This window comes from Leptopilina heterotoma, unplaced genomic scaffold (assembly GCF_015476425.1).
Source record: "Leptopilina heterotoma isolate Lh14 unplaced genomic scaffold, ASM1547642v1 Lhet_302, whole genome shotgun sequence".
Taxonomy (NCBI): domain Eukaryota; kingdom Metazoa; phylum Arthropoda; class Insecta; order Hymenoptera; family Figitidae; genus Leptopilina; species Leptopilina heterotoma.
In genome coordinates, this window is record NW_025111005.1 from 96,538 (window position 1) to 112,428 (window position 15,891).

Sequence of the window (15,891 nt, forward strand, 5' to 3'; positions counted from 1 at the left end):
CAGCACCGGCCCGGTACTATAATTTACTTCTTTTTTTATACCGCCCAAGGAGATTTGCCGGTGATAATATTTGTACCGGCCCAGCACCGGCGTATCACCGGCCCGGTACTATAATTTACTTCTGTTTTTATATCGCCGAAGGAGATTTGCCGGTGATAATATTTGTACCGGCCCAGCACCGGCGTATCACCGGCCCGGTACTATAATTTACTTCTGTTTTTATACCGCCGAAGGAGATTTGCCGGTGATAATATTTGTACCGGCCCAGCACCGGCCCAGCACAAAAATTTACTTAATGCTTTCTACTGGCACAGAAGTTTTGCCGACAAAAATATGAGTACTAACCCAGTGTCCTTCCGGTTGTTTGCCAATGTTAAACTATCAGAAAAAGAATTAAAGAAAAGAAAAAAAATTTGAAAATTAATTTATTAATTAATTTATTAATTTAATTATTAATAATAAATTAATTAGTTAGTTGTGCCGGCAATTATATTAATACCGAGTAGGTTGCTTATTGGTGCCGGCCCGGTATTTAACCGGTGAATAGGGCGGTTATTATTATTTATAATTACTATTTTTATTTATTTATTTATTTTTAATAATTTAAATTGAATTAAAATAAATTAGAAAATACAAATACTGGCCCGGTACCGCACCGGTTGAATATTAGTGCCGGCCCGGTACTGCTGCCAGGTGGAATGTCGGTTGGACTTTATAAGCTCACTTTGCATTTGCTTTCCATATGCAGGTTTAGGTTAGCGGATGTGGTGTCGACTTTGCAGCCTTAGGGTCCGGAGTTCAATTCCTCGAGTCTTCAGATTTTTCTATAATTGTTTATGTTTCTCTGTTTCAGCATTTAATATATTTACTGTTTCCAATTTAAAATTAATAACAAGATTGATAATAATAATAATAATTAAACAATTAATCAGACTGAAATATAATTTTTTTAACCGGCCCGGTACCACACCGGTTGTTTTTTAGTGCCGGCCCGGTACTGCGTCAGATATTTATTAGTGCCGGCCCGGTATGGTTGCCGGATACCTACCGAAGTTATCATCCGGCAATTTACCGGTACTGCGCCGGTGGAATGAACAGACTTATGCCGGTACTGGACCAGTACCTAGCCGGTTGTGCAGCCGGTAATAAACCGGCACCAAATGCCTTCCAACAATAACCGGGCCAGTACCGCCCCGGTGGATTATTCGGTACCGGCCCTGTACGTATGCCGGATACCTGCCGCAGTTATCATCCGGCAATTTGCCGGTACCAAGACGGTGAAAATTGCGGTCTTATGCCGGTACCGCCCCGGCACTTATAATCCGCCGTTTGTACCGGGCCGGTACCATCCCGGTCGTCAATTTCTACCTGGGCCGATGCCAAATGACGGAAACCTGGTTCCAGTCATATTTTGCGCAAGCGCAAACATATATGTTTTGGTATCCACTCATATTACACTGAGAAAAGTGGATATTAAAAATCTTAATATACTAGATATTAAGAAAAGATGCTAATGCATATCATCTACACTACCGTCCAAAAGTATCAGCTATCAGGACGATTACATTCGACTCTATAAAAAAACATGCCATCACTTTTTCAATCATATCTCGGAAATAAAAGGAGGTACAAAAAAAACTTAAATACGGTTAGAAAGCTGATTAAATTCTGCGTAAAATAAGCCGTCTTTGAAGTCATTTCGTTAATTATTTTTTAAGTTGTAGAGTGAGAAAGAAATAAAAAATATTATCAAATTTTCTCATTTTTGTCTCTTGACTTCAACTTTTTCAAAAATCTAGAAAAATTTAAATAAAATTTTTCTAAAAACACGGAAATCTTCGTTAGAATTTCAGCTTTAAAATGAGCCTTCGAAAATTAAAAAAGGTTAATCCGTCTTCGATATATCATTAAAAATGTAAAGCTGTGTTTCGACCGATTGGTGCATTGAAATTCAACAGTGACGACTCGATTCTGGCTTCGCGCGGCTGCGAATGAGAGAAAACAGGGACGAATTTTTGCTGGAGAATAATAAATAATGATGTTTCACGAGTAATATAAAGAAACTCAAAAGTTCATCGTTCCCCCGCATGAATTCGTTCCTGTTTTCTCTCTCATTAGCTGCCGCGCGAAGCCACAATCGAGTCGTCACAGTTGAATTTCAATGCACTAATCGGTCGAAACACGGCTTCACATTTTTAATGCTATATCAAAGACGAATTAACCTTTTTTAATTTTCGTAGGCTTATTTTAAAGCTGAAATTTTAACGAAGATTTCTGTGTTTTTAGAAAAATTTTATCTAAATTTTTCTAGATTTTTAAAAAAATTAATATTGTTACCATTATTTTTAGTTGGTATTAATAATAAAATTATAATATCTGTTCCATATTAAAAATATTATTGTCAACCCAAAAAGCACATAATTTTGAGCTCAATATTGCCATAATATTGAATTCAAATATTATGATGATCCCAAATAGCGATCTTCATTAGCATAATTGTGGCACCATGTGCAATAACTGCAGATACGCGCGGTCACATGCGCGTGTTTCACCAGTCAAGTATCAGTGAGTGGCCCAGAGACTCTCACTACTATTTGGCTGGCATCAGGATGTCTAATCGAGAGTAGGTTCCTATTGCTATTGCAAACGGTGTCTCAATTATTATTATTTTTCATATTGCGGTGAGATCACTTTTCTTAACATGATTATCATATTATCATTAAATCTTTATTAAAACCCTTATGATGATTTTCCTCAACAAGGTTATTATGATCTTCTCTATTAAAATTATTTTTCTGACTTTTATTAATATTACATTAATATCAGCTATATTCAACACCAGAACTATTATAATCTTCAACATATATTCCTTAGAATCCTTCTTATGAGTTGAATACTATTCGTCAAAATCAATTATGCAATTCAAAATTATTATTTTCATGACAAGGACAATAATAATGGAATAATAATCTTATACTGTGACCATCTTCCGAAACTTAATCTTCATCAACATCACGGTCACCGTATGATGATAAGCAATTTAAGAAATATCCCCGGGCTTAACGAATCGTGACTCCATTCCTGTTAAACTTTCCCTTTACCTACTTCCCCTCGCCACCGAGTCTCACATTATACGTATCCTGATATTCTTGTACCATGGATATAGCGCAACACACACACACCACAAAACGAATGGACTCTCTCAGTAGCTGGTGCTATAGAATCGTTGTGATTACAGCACAGGCGCAGTGTCGTGGTGAGCCATCAGCCGAGAAACATCAATGGATAGTCATAGAATAAGATGGCAGACTGCGAGTCGGAAGTGCAGCCTCGAACGCCAGTGACCAACATTGACGGAATGAATACAACAGTGACGATGGTCAACAATGGCCGTGTGCCTCAACACTCTGTCAACAACACCTCGGATCCAATAGGACAGGGACCAAGGTGCGTCACAATTTACAAGACTGAAACCGGGTTTGGGTTCAATGTACGCGGCCAGGTCAGTGAGGGTGGACAACTAAGGAGCATCAACGGGGAACTCTATGCACCACTTCAACATGTCAGTGCCGTTTTAGCTCAAGGTGCTGCTGAAAAGGCCGGTGTTCGCAAGGGCGATCGCATTCTAGAAGTGTGAGTAAACCTGTTTCTTTTTTTTTCTTCTACTTCATCATCATCATCATCGTCTTCTTCTTCTTCTTCCTCTTCACAACAAATCAATTCTTCTCCTCTCCTTAAAAAAATTCCCTTTTATCCTGAGAATTTTCGACAATACCATCACATTCGTACATATCTTATAGACGTTTCCTTATCATCAAATTACTAATTCATTAATAATTTAAATCAATGGAATTACCATCTTGAGAGAATAAATGCAACACTGTGGCTAACATTGCAAAAAAAAAATTGATTTGGTTGTGTGTAGAATGCTTATGTAGAGCTCTTTGCCAATTATTCAAAGACATAGAGAGAGAGAGAGAGAGAGAAAATTGATTGTTCGAAAATAGGCTCTGGAATTTAGCTTCTTTATTTGTTTGGTCTTCTTTAATCTTTTTTGATGGACTTGCAACTTAATCATAATCTTGTATTATTATATTCATAAAATTGTTCTTGCTATTGTTGTTCGCGGGTCAAGGGGTAATTGATCATAAAAAACGCTTAAGTTCAATTTTTCAATAGTTTATAATGACGTCTAGGAATAAAAAAACGTACTTCAAAATATGGAGAAATTTTAACATTCCTGGATTTTTTTTATGTCATTATCTAAACGTATAGAAAAAATATATTTTTCACCATTCAATGTTGATTTTCAATATTCTTCACTTATAAAAAATTTTTTTTAATGCTCTCTTCTATTTGTTTCCTCTTTTCCTACTTTTTTCACCAAAAGAAAACAACGATTTAACAAATATTAAAAACAAATTGATTAAAACAGAAAATTAAATGCAGAAAAACAAAAGAAAAATTTAATAGAACGATCACGAAAATTTATATATGCGACATTTACCGAATTGGAAATCAATATAGTCGTTTTATGCTTTTCAATGATAAATTATATAAACCACTTTTTAACTTTAAAAAATATATTTTTGTAAACAAAATTTAAAAAGGACAGCAGATAAAAATATTTTTTAATGCTTAATTCTTTTTACTATTTGAATTGTAATTTTTGAAAAAAATGTCTGCTAATTTGTTTATTTTAAAAAATTGGTTTTTTAAAAAAATTAGTATTTGTTCCTTTTTCAATTATCGTTTTATAATAAAAAATCATGTACAGATAAAAATGTTTTATATTCTACGAGTATTGAAGAATTAGTCTACACTTGATTGGATAGTTACGCATTTGCTTTTCCTAAACAATTTCAATTTCCAAAATAAATCTGAGTAGAAATTCTACAATTTGATCTCCAATTAATGGGTCAAAATTAAAATCAATATTTGTTTATCTGTATACATATATAGGCGAAATTAAATTTGTAATTTATACATTATATAGTCTATAAATGTTTCGCTTCATTTTTAGATAAGAAATTTTCGGCAAACATTTATCGCTTAATCATCAAAACACTACAATGTCACAATAAAAGATAAATTTAGCCAGAGCAAATACAACTCTGTAATTAAAAATTCATTACACATTATCAATTTTATTATATGACTGCAATTAGCTATTTATAAAAAAAGACACTTTCTTTTTTTATTATAGCACTTAATCATGTAGTTAATTGATTACAATTTAAATATATTTTAAATTTGGGCAATATTAATTATATATATATTATAATTAGTAATTTATTGTACTATTGATAGTAATTTTTTTTAATATTAATTAACTATTTTAATCTTCGTATTATTCTTTCATTCATTCTGACCGCAGTTTGTGTACAAGCTTTTGTTTTTTTTTAATAATACTAGCAACAATTCGCGCGCGGCTGACTTCTCACTCGCTTTTTGAAGTAAAATTAGCAATTTTAAAAATAAATAGAACTTAAAAATTTTTAATTCAAATTTTTTTTTATAAAAATAAAATATGAATTGGAATATATAGTTTTAATATTATTATAATTATAATAATCACATATTCTGACATAGGAAATTCAGGAAAAAGTCAGGGATTTTTATTAAAAGTACTAAAGAAAATTAAATTTTTAGAATTCATAAAAAAATTCTGAATTTTTGTGTCTTTTTTTACTCATTTATTATAAAATTTCAACGAATTCTAATACAAAATCTTCAATTTGATCAATTTCTGACAAAAATTTCTTTTTAAATAACCCTCACAGCACGGGATATCCCGCGAATATCCCATTTCCATCCCGTGATATCCCTAGGATATCTCACGGGACGGAAATTTGGATATCCCAAGGACATCCACTGGATATCTTTGGGAGATCCATGTAGGCCAGTCGGTGAGTGCAAAAAGTGCACAAAAGTGCAACTGGAAAAGTCTCAATAGTTTCTTGTAGTTTGGGGGCCCCATATAAGAGCCCCATGGTTTGCTCTCGATTTCCGGTTGCAAAAAATAGTGTAAACAATCGTCAAAGTTCGAGAAACGTAGTTTTTCGATGACCCTTGCTTCCGGTTAAATTTTAGAGGAAAAAGTTGTTATTGAAAGTTGTAGAGCCTAAAAATACCTTTCAAATGATTGGTCATACGTTGAAAAAGGTTAATTAGTTTAGTTGCAAATGAATTTAAACCATTAAAAATAGCACTTTTTTAATTGTTTAATAACTTTGTTAATAATTATTGAATTTGTTTACAACTCACCAGGAATATTCTCCTTGCGAAGCTGAATAAATTAAAAAAAAAGTCAACTCGATCGGACAAATAGTTTATGTTTTATTCCATTTGTTAACTAAAAACATGAAATTTTTCAACAGAATTTCCCCACTTTTGGACCTGCGAATTTCGTTTTTTTTTTCGAGAGTACAGTTTAGGAGTCAAACTTTGATTCCATTTAAATGGGAAATTGATTTTTCTTATCTAAGTGCATAATAATAGACGTTAAAAAAGGGTATGTTTTTTTGACATAAACAAATGGAATAACTCAGTCAATTTTCACTTTATCGATTTGGTGTAAAGGGATTTAAATTTCATTCGTTTTCACAAAACTTTTCCAAAAAAAATCCGACCTAGCTTCAAGGAGGGGGGAGTTAGTTTATTTTTTTCAAAAAATTCCTGACTAGTTAATTATCAATATTTTTAATTGCAATTCATACCACTTATAGTTCAATATATGTATTTCATGAAAAAAAATTGGACATAAGGTTTTGTGCATTTATTTTTAATTTATATCAAGTAAAAGTAAATGTATCCATTTTTCAACCTCTGAACGGCGGAGTGGGGGTACTCGGAGGAGCGTGATTCTCGCCGCCACAACTGAATTTAGCTGTTAAAATTTGCAAAAATGGTCATAACTTCGTTAATTATTTACCGATTTTTATCTTTCTTTTTTTAATTTGATGTATTTTTTTACGCTGAATCCAAAAATAATTTTATATGTTTTCAAAATACAATATTTTTAATAATAAGAAAGAAAAAATTTTTAACAACAAATTTTTAATTATTATTTATCATATTTGACAAAAAATTCTTTTCGTACATATAATTCCATTGAATTTAAAATAATATTATGACATAAAAAAATTAAAATTAATTATATATAAGTGTGTAGCATCGTTGTATTGATAGTTGAACAGGCGTGCATATGTGAACCTGATGCTACACACTTATATATAATTAATTTTAATTTTTTTATGTCATAATATTATTTTAAATTCAATGGAATTATATGTACGAAAAGAATTTTTTGTCAAATATGATAAATAATAATTAAAAATTTGTTGTTAAAAATTTTTTCTTTTTTATTATTAAAAATATTGTATTTTGAAAACATATAAAATTATTTTTGGATTCAGCGTAAAAAAATACATCAAATTAAAAAAAGAAAGATAAAAATCGGTAAATAATTAACGAAGTTATGACCATTTTTGCAAATTTGAACAGCTAAATTCAGTTGTGGCGGCGAGAATCACGCTCCTCCGAGTACCCCCACTCCGCCGTTCAGAGGTTGAAAAATGGATACATTTACTTTTACTTGATATAAATTAAAAATAAATGCACAAAACCTTATGTCCAATTTTTTTTTCATAAAATACATACATTGAACTATAAGTGGTATGAATTGCAATTAAAAATATTGATAATTAACTAGTCAGGAATTTTTTGAAAAAAATAAACTAACTCCCCCCTCCTTGAAGCTAGGTCGGATTTTTTTTTGGAAAAGTTTTGTGAAAACGAATGAAATTTAAATCCCTTTACACCAAATCGATAAAGTGAAAATTGACTGAGTTATTCCATTTGTTTATGTCAAAAAAACATACCCTTTTTTAACGTCTATTATTATGCACTTAGATAAGAAAAATCAATTTCCCATTTAAATGGAATCAAAGTTTGACTCCTAAACTGTACTCTCGAAAAAAAAAACGAAATTCGCAGGTCCAAAAGTGGGGAAATTCTGTTGAAAAATTTCATGTTTTTAGTTAACAAATGGAATAAAACATAAACTATTTGTCCGATCGAGTTGACTTTTTTTTTAATTTATTCAGCTTCGCAAGGAGAATATTCCTGGTGAGTTGTCAACAAATTCAATAATTATTAACAAAGTTATTAAACAATTAAAAAAGTGCTATTTTTAATGGTTTAAATTCATTTGCAACTAAACTAATTAACCTTTTTCAACGTATGACCAATCATTTGAAAGGTATTTTTAGGCTCTACAACTTTCAATAACAACTTTTTCCTCTAAAATTTAACCGGAAGCAAGGGTCATCGAAAAACTACGTTTCTCGAACTTTGACGATTGTTTACACTATTTTTTGCAACCGGAAATCGAGAGCAAACCATGGGGCTCTTATATGGGGCCCCCAAACTACAAGAAACTATTGAGACTTTTCCAGTTGCACTTTTGTGCACTTTTTGCACTCACCGACTGGCCTACATGGGATATGCAAAGTTTTCTTTCGTGGGTCATCCCGTGTGGGATATCCCGCGTGGGATATGTCAGCGCATGTGCAGGAAACGAAATGCAATCGTTCCAAGTGTCAAAGAGTGTGTGTCAAAGAGCTGTGAAATTATATTTAACTCATTTAAATTAGAAAAAGTTCGTTTAGATATTTGTTGCATTAAATTAACGAAAGTGGAAAATAAATATATTTATAAATTCAGCTTAAAGTGTACGATTTTTTAGTTACTTTTTTTGGTAGATGATATATTAAATTATTCAAATATTTATTTTAACTACATTCTAAACAAATACTGCATGAATTACTAGATTAATTACTGAAAATCCAGTATATTTTTCCCTTTAAACAAGAAGAAATAAAATTTTATATGTATGTACAAGGTAGTCCAAGTTGGGTGGGGGAAATTCAATATGGCTGACATCAGCTGATTTACCGGAGGACAAACAATGCATTGAATTCAATGGGACAAATCAGTTTTTTAACCATAACTTTTTAAATATTCATTTTTGAACCATAGTGTAATGGAAAATTATTCTTTATTTATCGAAATCTATTTTTTAAAACAATAAAACCAAAAAATTAAATTTTATTGTTTTAAAAAATAGATTTCGATAAATAAAGAATAATTTTCCATTACACTATGGTTCAAAAATGAATATTTAAAAAGTTATGGTTAAAAAACTGATTTGTCCCATTGAATTCAATGCATTGTTTGTCCTCCGGTAAATCAGCTGATGTCAGCCATATTGCATTTCCCCCACCAAACTTGGACTACCTTACTCATATAATCTAACACGCGCATGCGTCGACCTTCCCAGCTGTTGAGTGTCATGGCGACCATGGCGTCGCGTCATTAGATCAGAATCGTGTGTTTTGCACTGTGTGATTATAAGTGTTGCTGTTTAATATGTTTAACTTTCACATTTTTTTTAGTTTCTTGTAAATATCTTTAACCAATAAATATTTATCAGTAATAGACAAAATGAATTGACCAAAATTAGTGTTTAAACCCACACACAATAAATGTTTAGCGTTAAAAAGACATTTTATTGAATTCAACTAATCGTTTATTAAATCACAAAAAAATAACTTTGATATTAGTCAAATAATCTTTTATTTTGGAAATAATTTTTTTCTCATTCTGGTTATAATTTAATAATGGTTTTTCAACTCTTTAAAGCTCTAATTATTTTTCAACATATTACTATTTCTCACGTGGCATATCCCGTGTGGAGAATATTAGGATATCCCGCGCGAGTCTCCCATGGTATGGAAATTTTGATATCCCAGGGATATCTCTGAGATGTCACAAATATCCCAGGGATGTTCCTGGGATATCCCAATATCCCGCGAGATATATCTAGGATATCCCTTGGATATCCTTTTGCTCAAAAGGAACTTAAATATTTATTTATTCATTTATTTATAATAATATTGAACAACTATCATGAAATCAATAAATTATTTAATGAATAATTTTACTTGAATATTTCAAAATTAATTCAATTTTAAAAGAGTTGCGTTTATAATTTTCATAAATGAATGAACTTCAAACGGTTTCAATTTGAAATTTTATAAAATTTTAATGTTGAATGAATTTAATTAGAAATTTTAATGAACTTAGATTTTTGAAAAATTTTAATAATTCAAAATCGTTGAAAATTAGTTAAATTTGGCAATATATATTTAATTAATTATTAAAAATAATGGATTTATAGAAGAATTTCAGTTAAAAACACTAAAAAATTGAATTTTGAAGAAGTTACAAATGATTGCAGAAATTGAATTATTTTAAAAAATAATAAAACTCCTATCACAAAATTTAATTATGTTCAAAATTTCCAAGAAAATCTCGACAAAATCCCAATTATTATCTTGATAAATAAAAAAATTCTTCTTAAAAAAATCCAATTATTTTTAAAACTTTTAAGAAAATTCTTGTCAAAATTTCAATTATTTTCAAAACTTTTCCTCATTTCAATAATTTTCAATATCTATACTATTTTAATAAAATTACAAAAGAGAATTCAATTATTTAAAAGCAATTTCAAAAAAATTTGTACGCAAACATTATTTTTATTTTCATAAGTAATAATTTAGATAAATTAATATTATATTTTTAAAAGAATTTTTCTGTTGGTACAAAATTAATTTTATGTTTCTAAAATTCTAAACGTTCTAATGAACACAATTTCATTATTTCTTCAAATTATTAAAATTTTATTATAACATTTTGGCACGTATTAAAAAAAATTAAAAAAATTTTAATTATTTTATTTTTGTTTTTAATGTTTATTAAAATAAGTTTTGAAAATAATTATATCAGCAAAAGATTTCGTTCATTTCAATATTCAGAGCTTGTGGATAATAAATTTATAAAGTATAAAAAGTTTTCTTGATAATTTTTTTCTCATTTTATATTGCGATAACAATTATTCGTTAAATTTTCATTGACTCGAAATTTTTTTATTTACCGACAGTGGTGTTTTTACCGACAGAGAATTCTTTTACTCCCGCTGTAATAGAGGTTGGGTATGAAAATCAACCAAAGCACAAATGTTTGACTTTCTGCTGCGAAATCGCAGAGGGAAGTACGTACTTTCGACCGAGGTATGAAGAAATAGTATATTAAGCAACAAGGGTATAAAGGCAGCCATTTGTTTACGGTGATTTTTGTGACCATGTTACTTACGATATTTTTTATTCCTAATGCACAAAAGTGGCGATTTCAGATAGCAGACGACAGGGAATAAAAGTCAGTCACTTGTTCGACTTATATGAAAATGGCGGCCGTTTTCTCCCTTGGGCAAAAATAACGCATGGGATCAGCGGTTATGTTTGCACATGGGAGAAAATGGACGCCATTTTTATATGGTCGAACAAATGAGTGACTTTACTCCCTGTCGTCAGCTATCTAAAAGCGCCATTTTTGTGCATGTGGGATAAAAAAATAATTTGTTTTAAAATAACACATTATTTGTGTTAAATAAATTCATTTATTAGAGTCAAGTAATTGTTTAATTAATCCAATTAAGATTTATTTGATTCAACTAATTAAAATTATTTAAAGGAAATAAATTATTATTAGATCGAAATAAAAGTTTTTTAAATAAGATATTATTTTTCAAATAATTATAATTACTTGAATCATATAACTTTTTTTCAGTGTAGCTATAGTAGGGGAGACTAGATGCAGTTGTTACAATTTTGATAAAAACAGTTACTACACTGAGAAAACTGGAGAGTCAAATTCAGAGGTTCAAAAAGTGTATGTTTTCTTTGCTTATGAAGAGAGTTAAATAGTCCTTCTAAAATAAATTTTGAATTGATAATGGAAATCTACTTGTATATTCTCTCCCATTATATCTGAGGGTTAAAAGTTGCGCAGAAAATGTGTACGATCTGATGCGCGCGAAATTATTTTTCTGACATTTTATGTATTTAATTTTGGGGGTTAGGTTGCCATATTTATTCATTTCGCGCCGGATAAGGAAGGGATTTCTCAAGATGGTTAATTTGTCCCTCTGTTATAAACTCATTTTCCCTCCAAGAGAAATGGCACGAATATCTGTCAATGGTGTATTTGAACATTTAGATTGTTATCCAATAGCTAACTCTCAAATATCAACGATTTGTCCCTCCAGATGTTTAGTCCAATACTCCAGTTTTCTCAGTGTATGATTAGAGTTTAACTCCAATTTGTTTGGTCAAACGATTAAATCAAAGGTATATTATCTAGTTTTAAAAGGCCATAATTGATTTAGCTCTATATCTTTTATTTAATTAACTAGAAGCATTTGAGTGACAGCGTGTAAATTGTATCAACTGCACAAAGTGAATGTCGGTTGTTACAATACCAAGAATCATCTATAACATTTCTAAATTGAAGACAAATAATTTCTTATAACAACTTTTATTAATTATTCATAATTTTTGACTCAACGTAATAGTACGTGACAGTTCCATAGAGATGGCAGCATTAATATTGTTTCGAAATGAAAGAAACTTAAAAAAGTTTTTTTTTCATTAATTTTGAAGACGAATTTAGAGAAACCATTAGATTTTTCATAAAAAAATGAGTGTGATTACATTTTTGACAAATATTTTACATTTCAAACGAATCTGTTGCATTTTGGAGAAAATATCCATTCTCATTATCACTTGTAATAACTGCACAACAGGTACATTTTTTACTATAAAATACTTTATTAAAGTAAAGTATACACTAAATGTGGACAACCAAGGTAGTCTTTTAAAGCTTAATTATCATAGAATTGATATTAAAAAAATTTACTTTGTTAAGTATAAAGATCTATTAACTTATTTAAAAAATATCAGGCAGAGAAATATTTACTTTTGGCCTCTAAAAACCAATGTGCCTTTTTTTTTACTTGTAAAGCTTGCATATAATTTTTAAACATATTGCAATTGCAGTAAGTTCGTACATAAAAACTAAACATTTTTCTCTTTGGAACCCCATCTCTATAAATAACTGTTTCTTAGATATTCCATTTGTAACAACTGCACAGCGTAACAACCGCACCTAGTCTCCCCTAAAGTAAAAGTTACTAATGTGAACGAACATTATGCTATATTTAAAAAATTTTAAAAAATCAACATTAATGTTTTGAAATAATTATTGTCATCAATTTTACTCAAATTTGAAACAGGGTTAATTTTAGTGTTTTTTATTAGAATTCAGTCATCAGAATAGAATTTGAGTTTTTTATTTTTTGATCATTAATTAATATAATATAATAGCAATTTTGAATTCTGTGCAATTTACTGACAAAAGTCTCATGTTATTAATATGGATATTGTTAATATTCTGACCTAATAGAATTCTTTTAGGAAAGTAAACTTATGATTTTAATAACAAATTTTTATTGTTGACCTAAGAAATAGAACCGTTTAAAAATTAATTACAAAAAAATTTCTATTTTTAAACCCGTTGCCTGTTTCCGACCCACGGGTGGGTCGTGAAAAAGTATGGCCATAACTGTTTCCGACCCCACCCGTGGGTCGTGTTCACTATCACTCAAAACAAATATAATTTGTATATAAATTGATAGATATTTTTCTTTATACCAATATTATAAGAAATTATAAGGGTCATTAATGATATTTTAGAAAATAATTGAATAATTAGTTATAATTTAAATATATTATACTATTTGAAAAAGTATCCGATTTCGCTGGGCAGTTTGGGACAATCATGTTGTATTTTCCTCAAACAGTTAAGGGGTTAATAAGAAACACTAAAATTAACACTGTAACAAGTTTGAGTACAACTCACTGAAGTATATGAAAAAACTAAAAATTTCGAATTTTCGAATTTTTTAAAAAATGGCATAACTTCCAATCATATTAATATTTTTTAATCTACTATCGCTAGGATTTTAAGTTAGGCTAATGCTTAAAAGACTGCCAAGTTTCACTTCAAACGATCGCACACTAAAAAAAAGTTTTACTTTCAGCCTATTTTTGAGGCTGAATTTAAGATGTAAACGGAGTCAGCCCCGTTAAACAAGGACAGACTTATGTGAAATACATGGGCTGAATTTAAGGTGTAAACGGAGTCAGACTTTTTTTCCTGTGAACCGTTTTTCCGAGATGAGCGGTCGAAAATTTGCGGACATACATACACACATATATACACATACACACATAATTTTCTTAATAGTATTTTCGCATTTCTTAGAGTGAAGAAATATAATAGAAATTTTGAATTCTATGCAATGTACAGACAAAAGTCTGATTTTATTAATAAGGATAATTCTTAGAGTGAAGAAATATAATAGAAATTTTGAATTCTATGCAATGTACAGACAAAAGTCTGATTTTATTAATAAGGATAATTCTTAGAAACTAATTTTCATTTTTATTAAATTTACATTTAATGATTTTTTATTAAGTTTTTTGAGAATTAAATTATTTTCAAAATTTTGCAAATTGAAATTATTTAAAAGTTGATTTTCAAAATTTATAACAAAATATTTGAAAAAAATCAATTACTAAATTTAACAAAATTTCATTTATTCAAAAACTGTTTAATTATATATTTTGAAAATTTAATTAAAAAAATTATTCAAAAATAACTTCTCAAAGATTTGAATACTTTTCACACTAATAAAAATCAAAATAATTTGCAGTTTATTCTAAAAATGTTGTACCTACACTACCGTCAGGAATTATCAGTACGGCTGCACGCGCACGGCCCAAAAACATACCAATCTTTAAATCACAATTTTTTTGTAAATACAAATGTCAGAAAATTAACAAATATACCATTCGAAAGATAATTAAATTCTACGATTAATAATACATAACTGAAAATTTTTATAATTTATACAAAGATTGCAATAATCGACAAATTTGACAAAAAAATTTAAAAAATAAAATTTTTTTGGAAATTTTTTCAACCTCTACACATTTTTTAAAAATTGTAGAACAAATTTGAAACTTATATAGGTGTGATCATTCAAGTCTCATCTTTAATTTAAGACCAAAAGAGTTTAAAAATCTTAATCGGTTAGCGAGATATCATCAGTGGCGTAACAACGAATTAAGGGGCCCTAGACAAAAAAGTTCTACCCACACGGAGAGAAAAATCTAGCTTTAAAGTCCAACGCACAATAGGTTCGCGAAAGTCGTTCGCGAACGAGACACATGAGATAGACAAGGACACAAATATATCTCTGTCCTTTTCTAACTCATGCTTTGCGTTCGCGAACGACTTTCGCGAACCTATTGTGCTTAGGCCTATAGTATGACACTACCTATACTAATTTCGCATGGACTATAGTCACGCTTCAAACGCATGAAAACATACCGAAAAACCATGGTGAAGCGTGGACCCATGGTTTTTGGGTATGAATTCATGCGTTTGAAGCGTGACTATAGTCATGCGAAATTAGTATAGGTAGTGTCATACTACTAAAGCTAGATTTTTCTCTCCGTGCAGGTATAAAAATTTAATGGAAGCCTAGATATATGATAGCGCCACCACTGGAATTTGCATGGCAGTATATCTTGCCGACGTCTTCTAGTGCCTTGCATGGCGCGAGCACTTTGCGCTACACGGAAAAAATAAGTTCAGCAGATTTTACGAAACTAATTTCGCACTAGCGGATATTTAAGATTCCTAGACGAAGTTTTTCAAAAACCCAGAAACTTTCACTACTTTAAGCAGAACAATTGTCGAGAAACTGCAACCAGTGTTGTAATTTATAAAACAAGCTTGAATGTAGAAATGTTTCGTATTTTCTGGTGAACATTTTATCAGAAAATGGTAAAAATGTTTCGTGCAATCTAAAAACGCGTGGTTTGAGTTTCCACTTCGCTGTCTATCGTGAATTCTCGAACA

The 15,891-nt window shown here is 30.1% G+C and overlaps 1 protein-coding gene across 2 annotated transcripts in view; it reads left to right on the forward strand.

The window, feature by feature from the left end:
* The first annotated feature begins 3,195 nt into the window (after window positions 1–3,195).
* Window positions 3,196–15,891, forward strand: part of LOC122504517 (sorting nexin-27) — a 367,585-nt gene continuing 354,889 nt past the window's right edge. For both annotated transcript variants that reach the window (XM_043615665.1, XM_043615666.1), the window contains exon 1: window positions 3,196–3,633. In XM_043615665.1, the coding sequence (XP_043471600.1) occupies window positions 3,302–3,633 (332 nt within the window). In that variant the 5' untranslated portion in view covers window positions 3,196–3,301. The remainder of the gene's footprint in view (window positions 3,634–15,891) is intronic.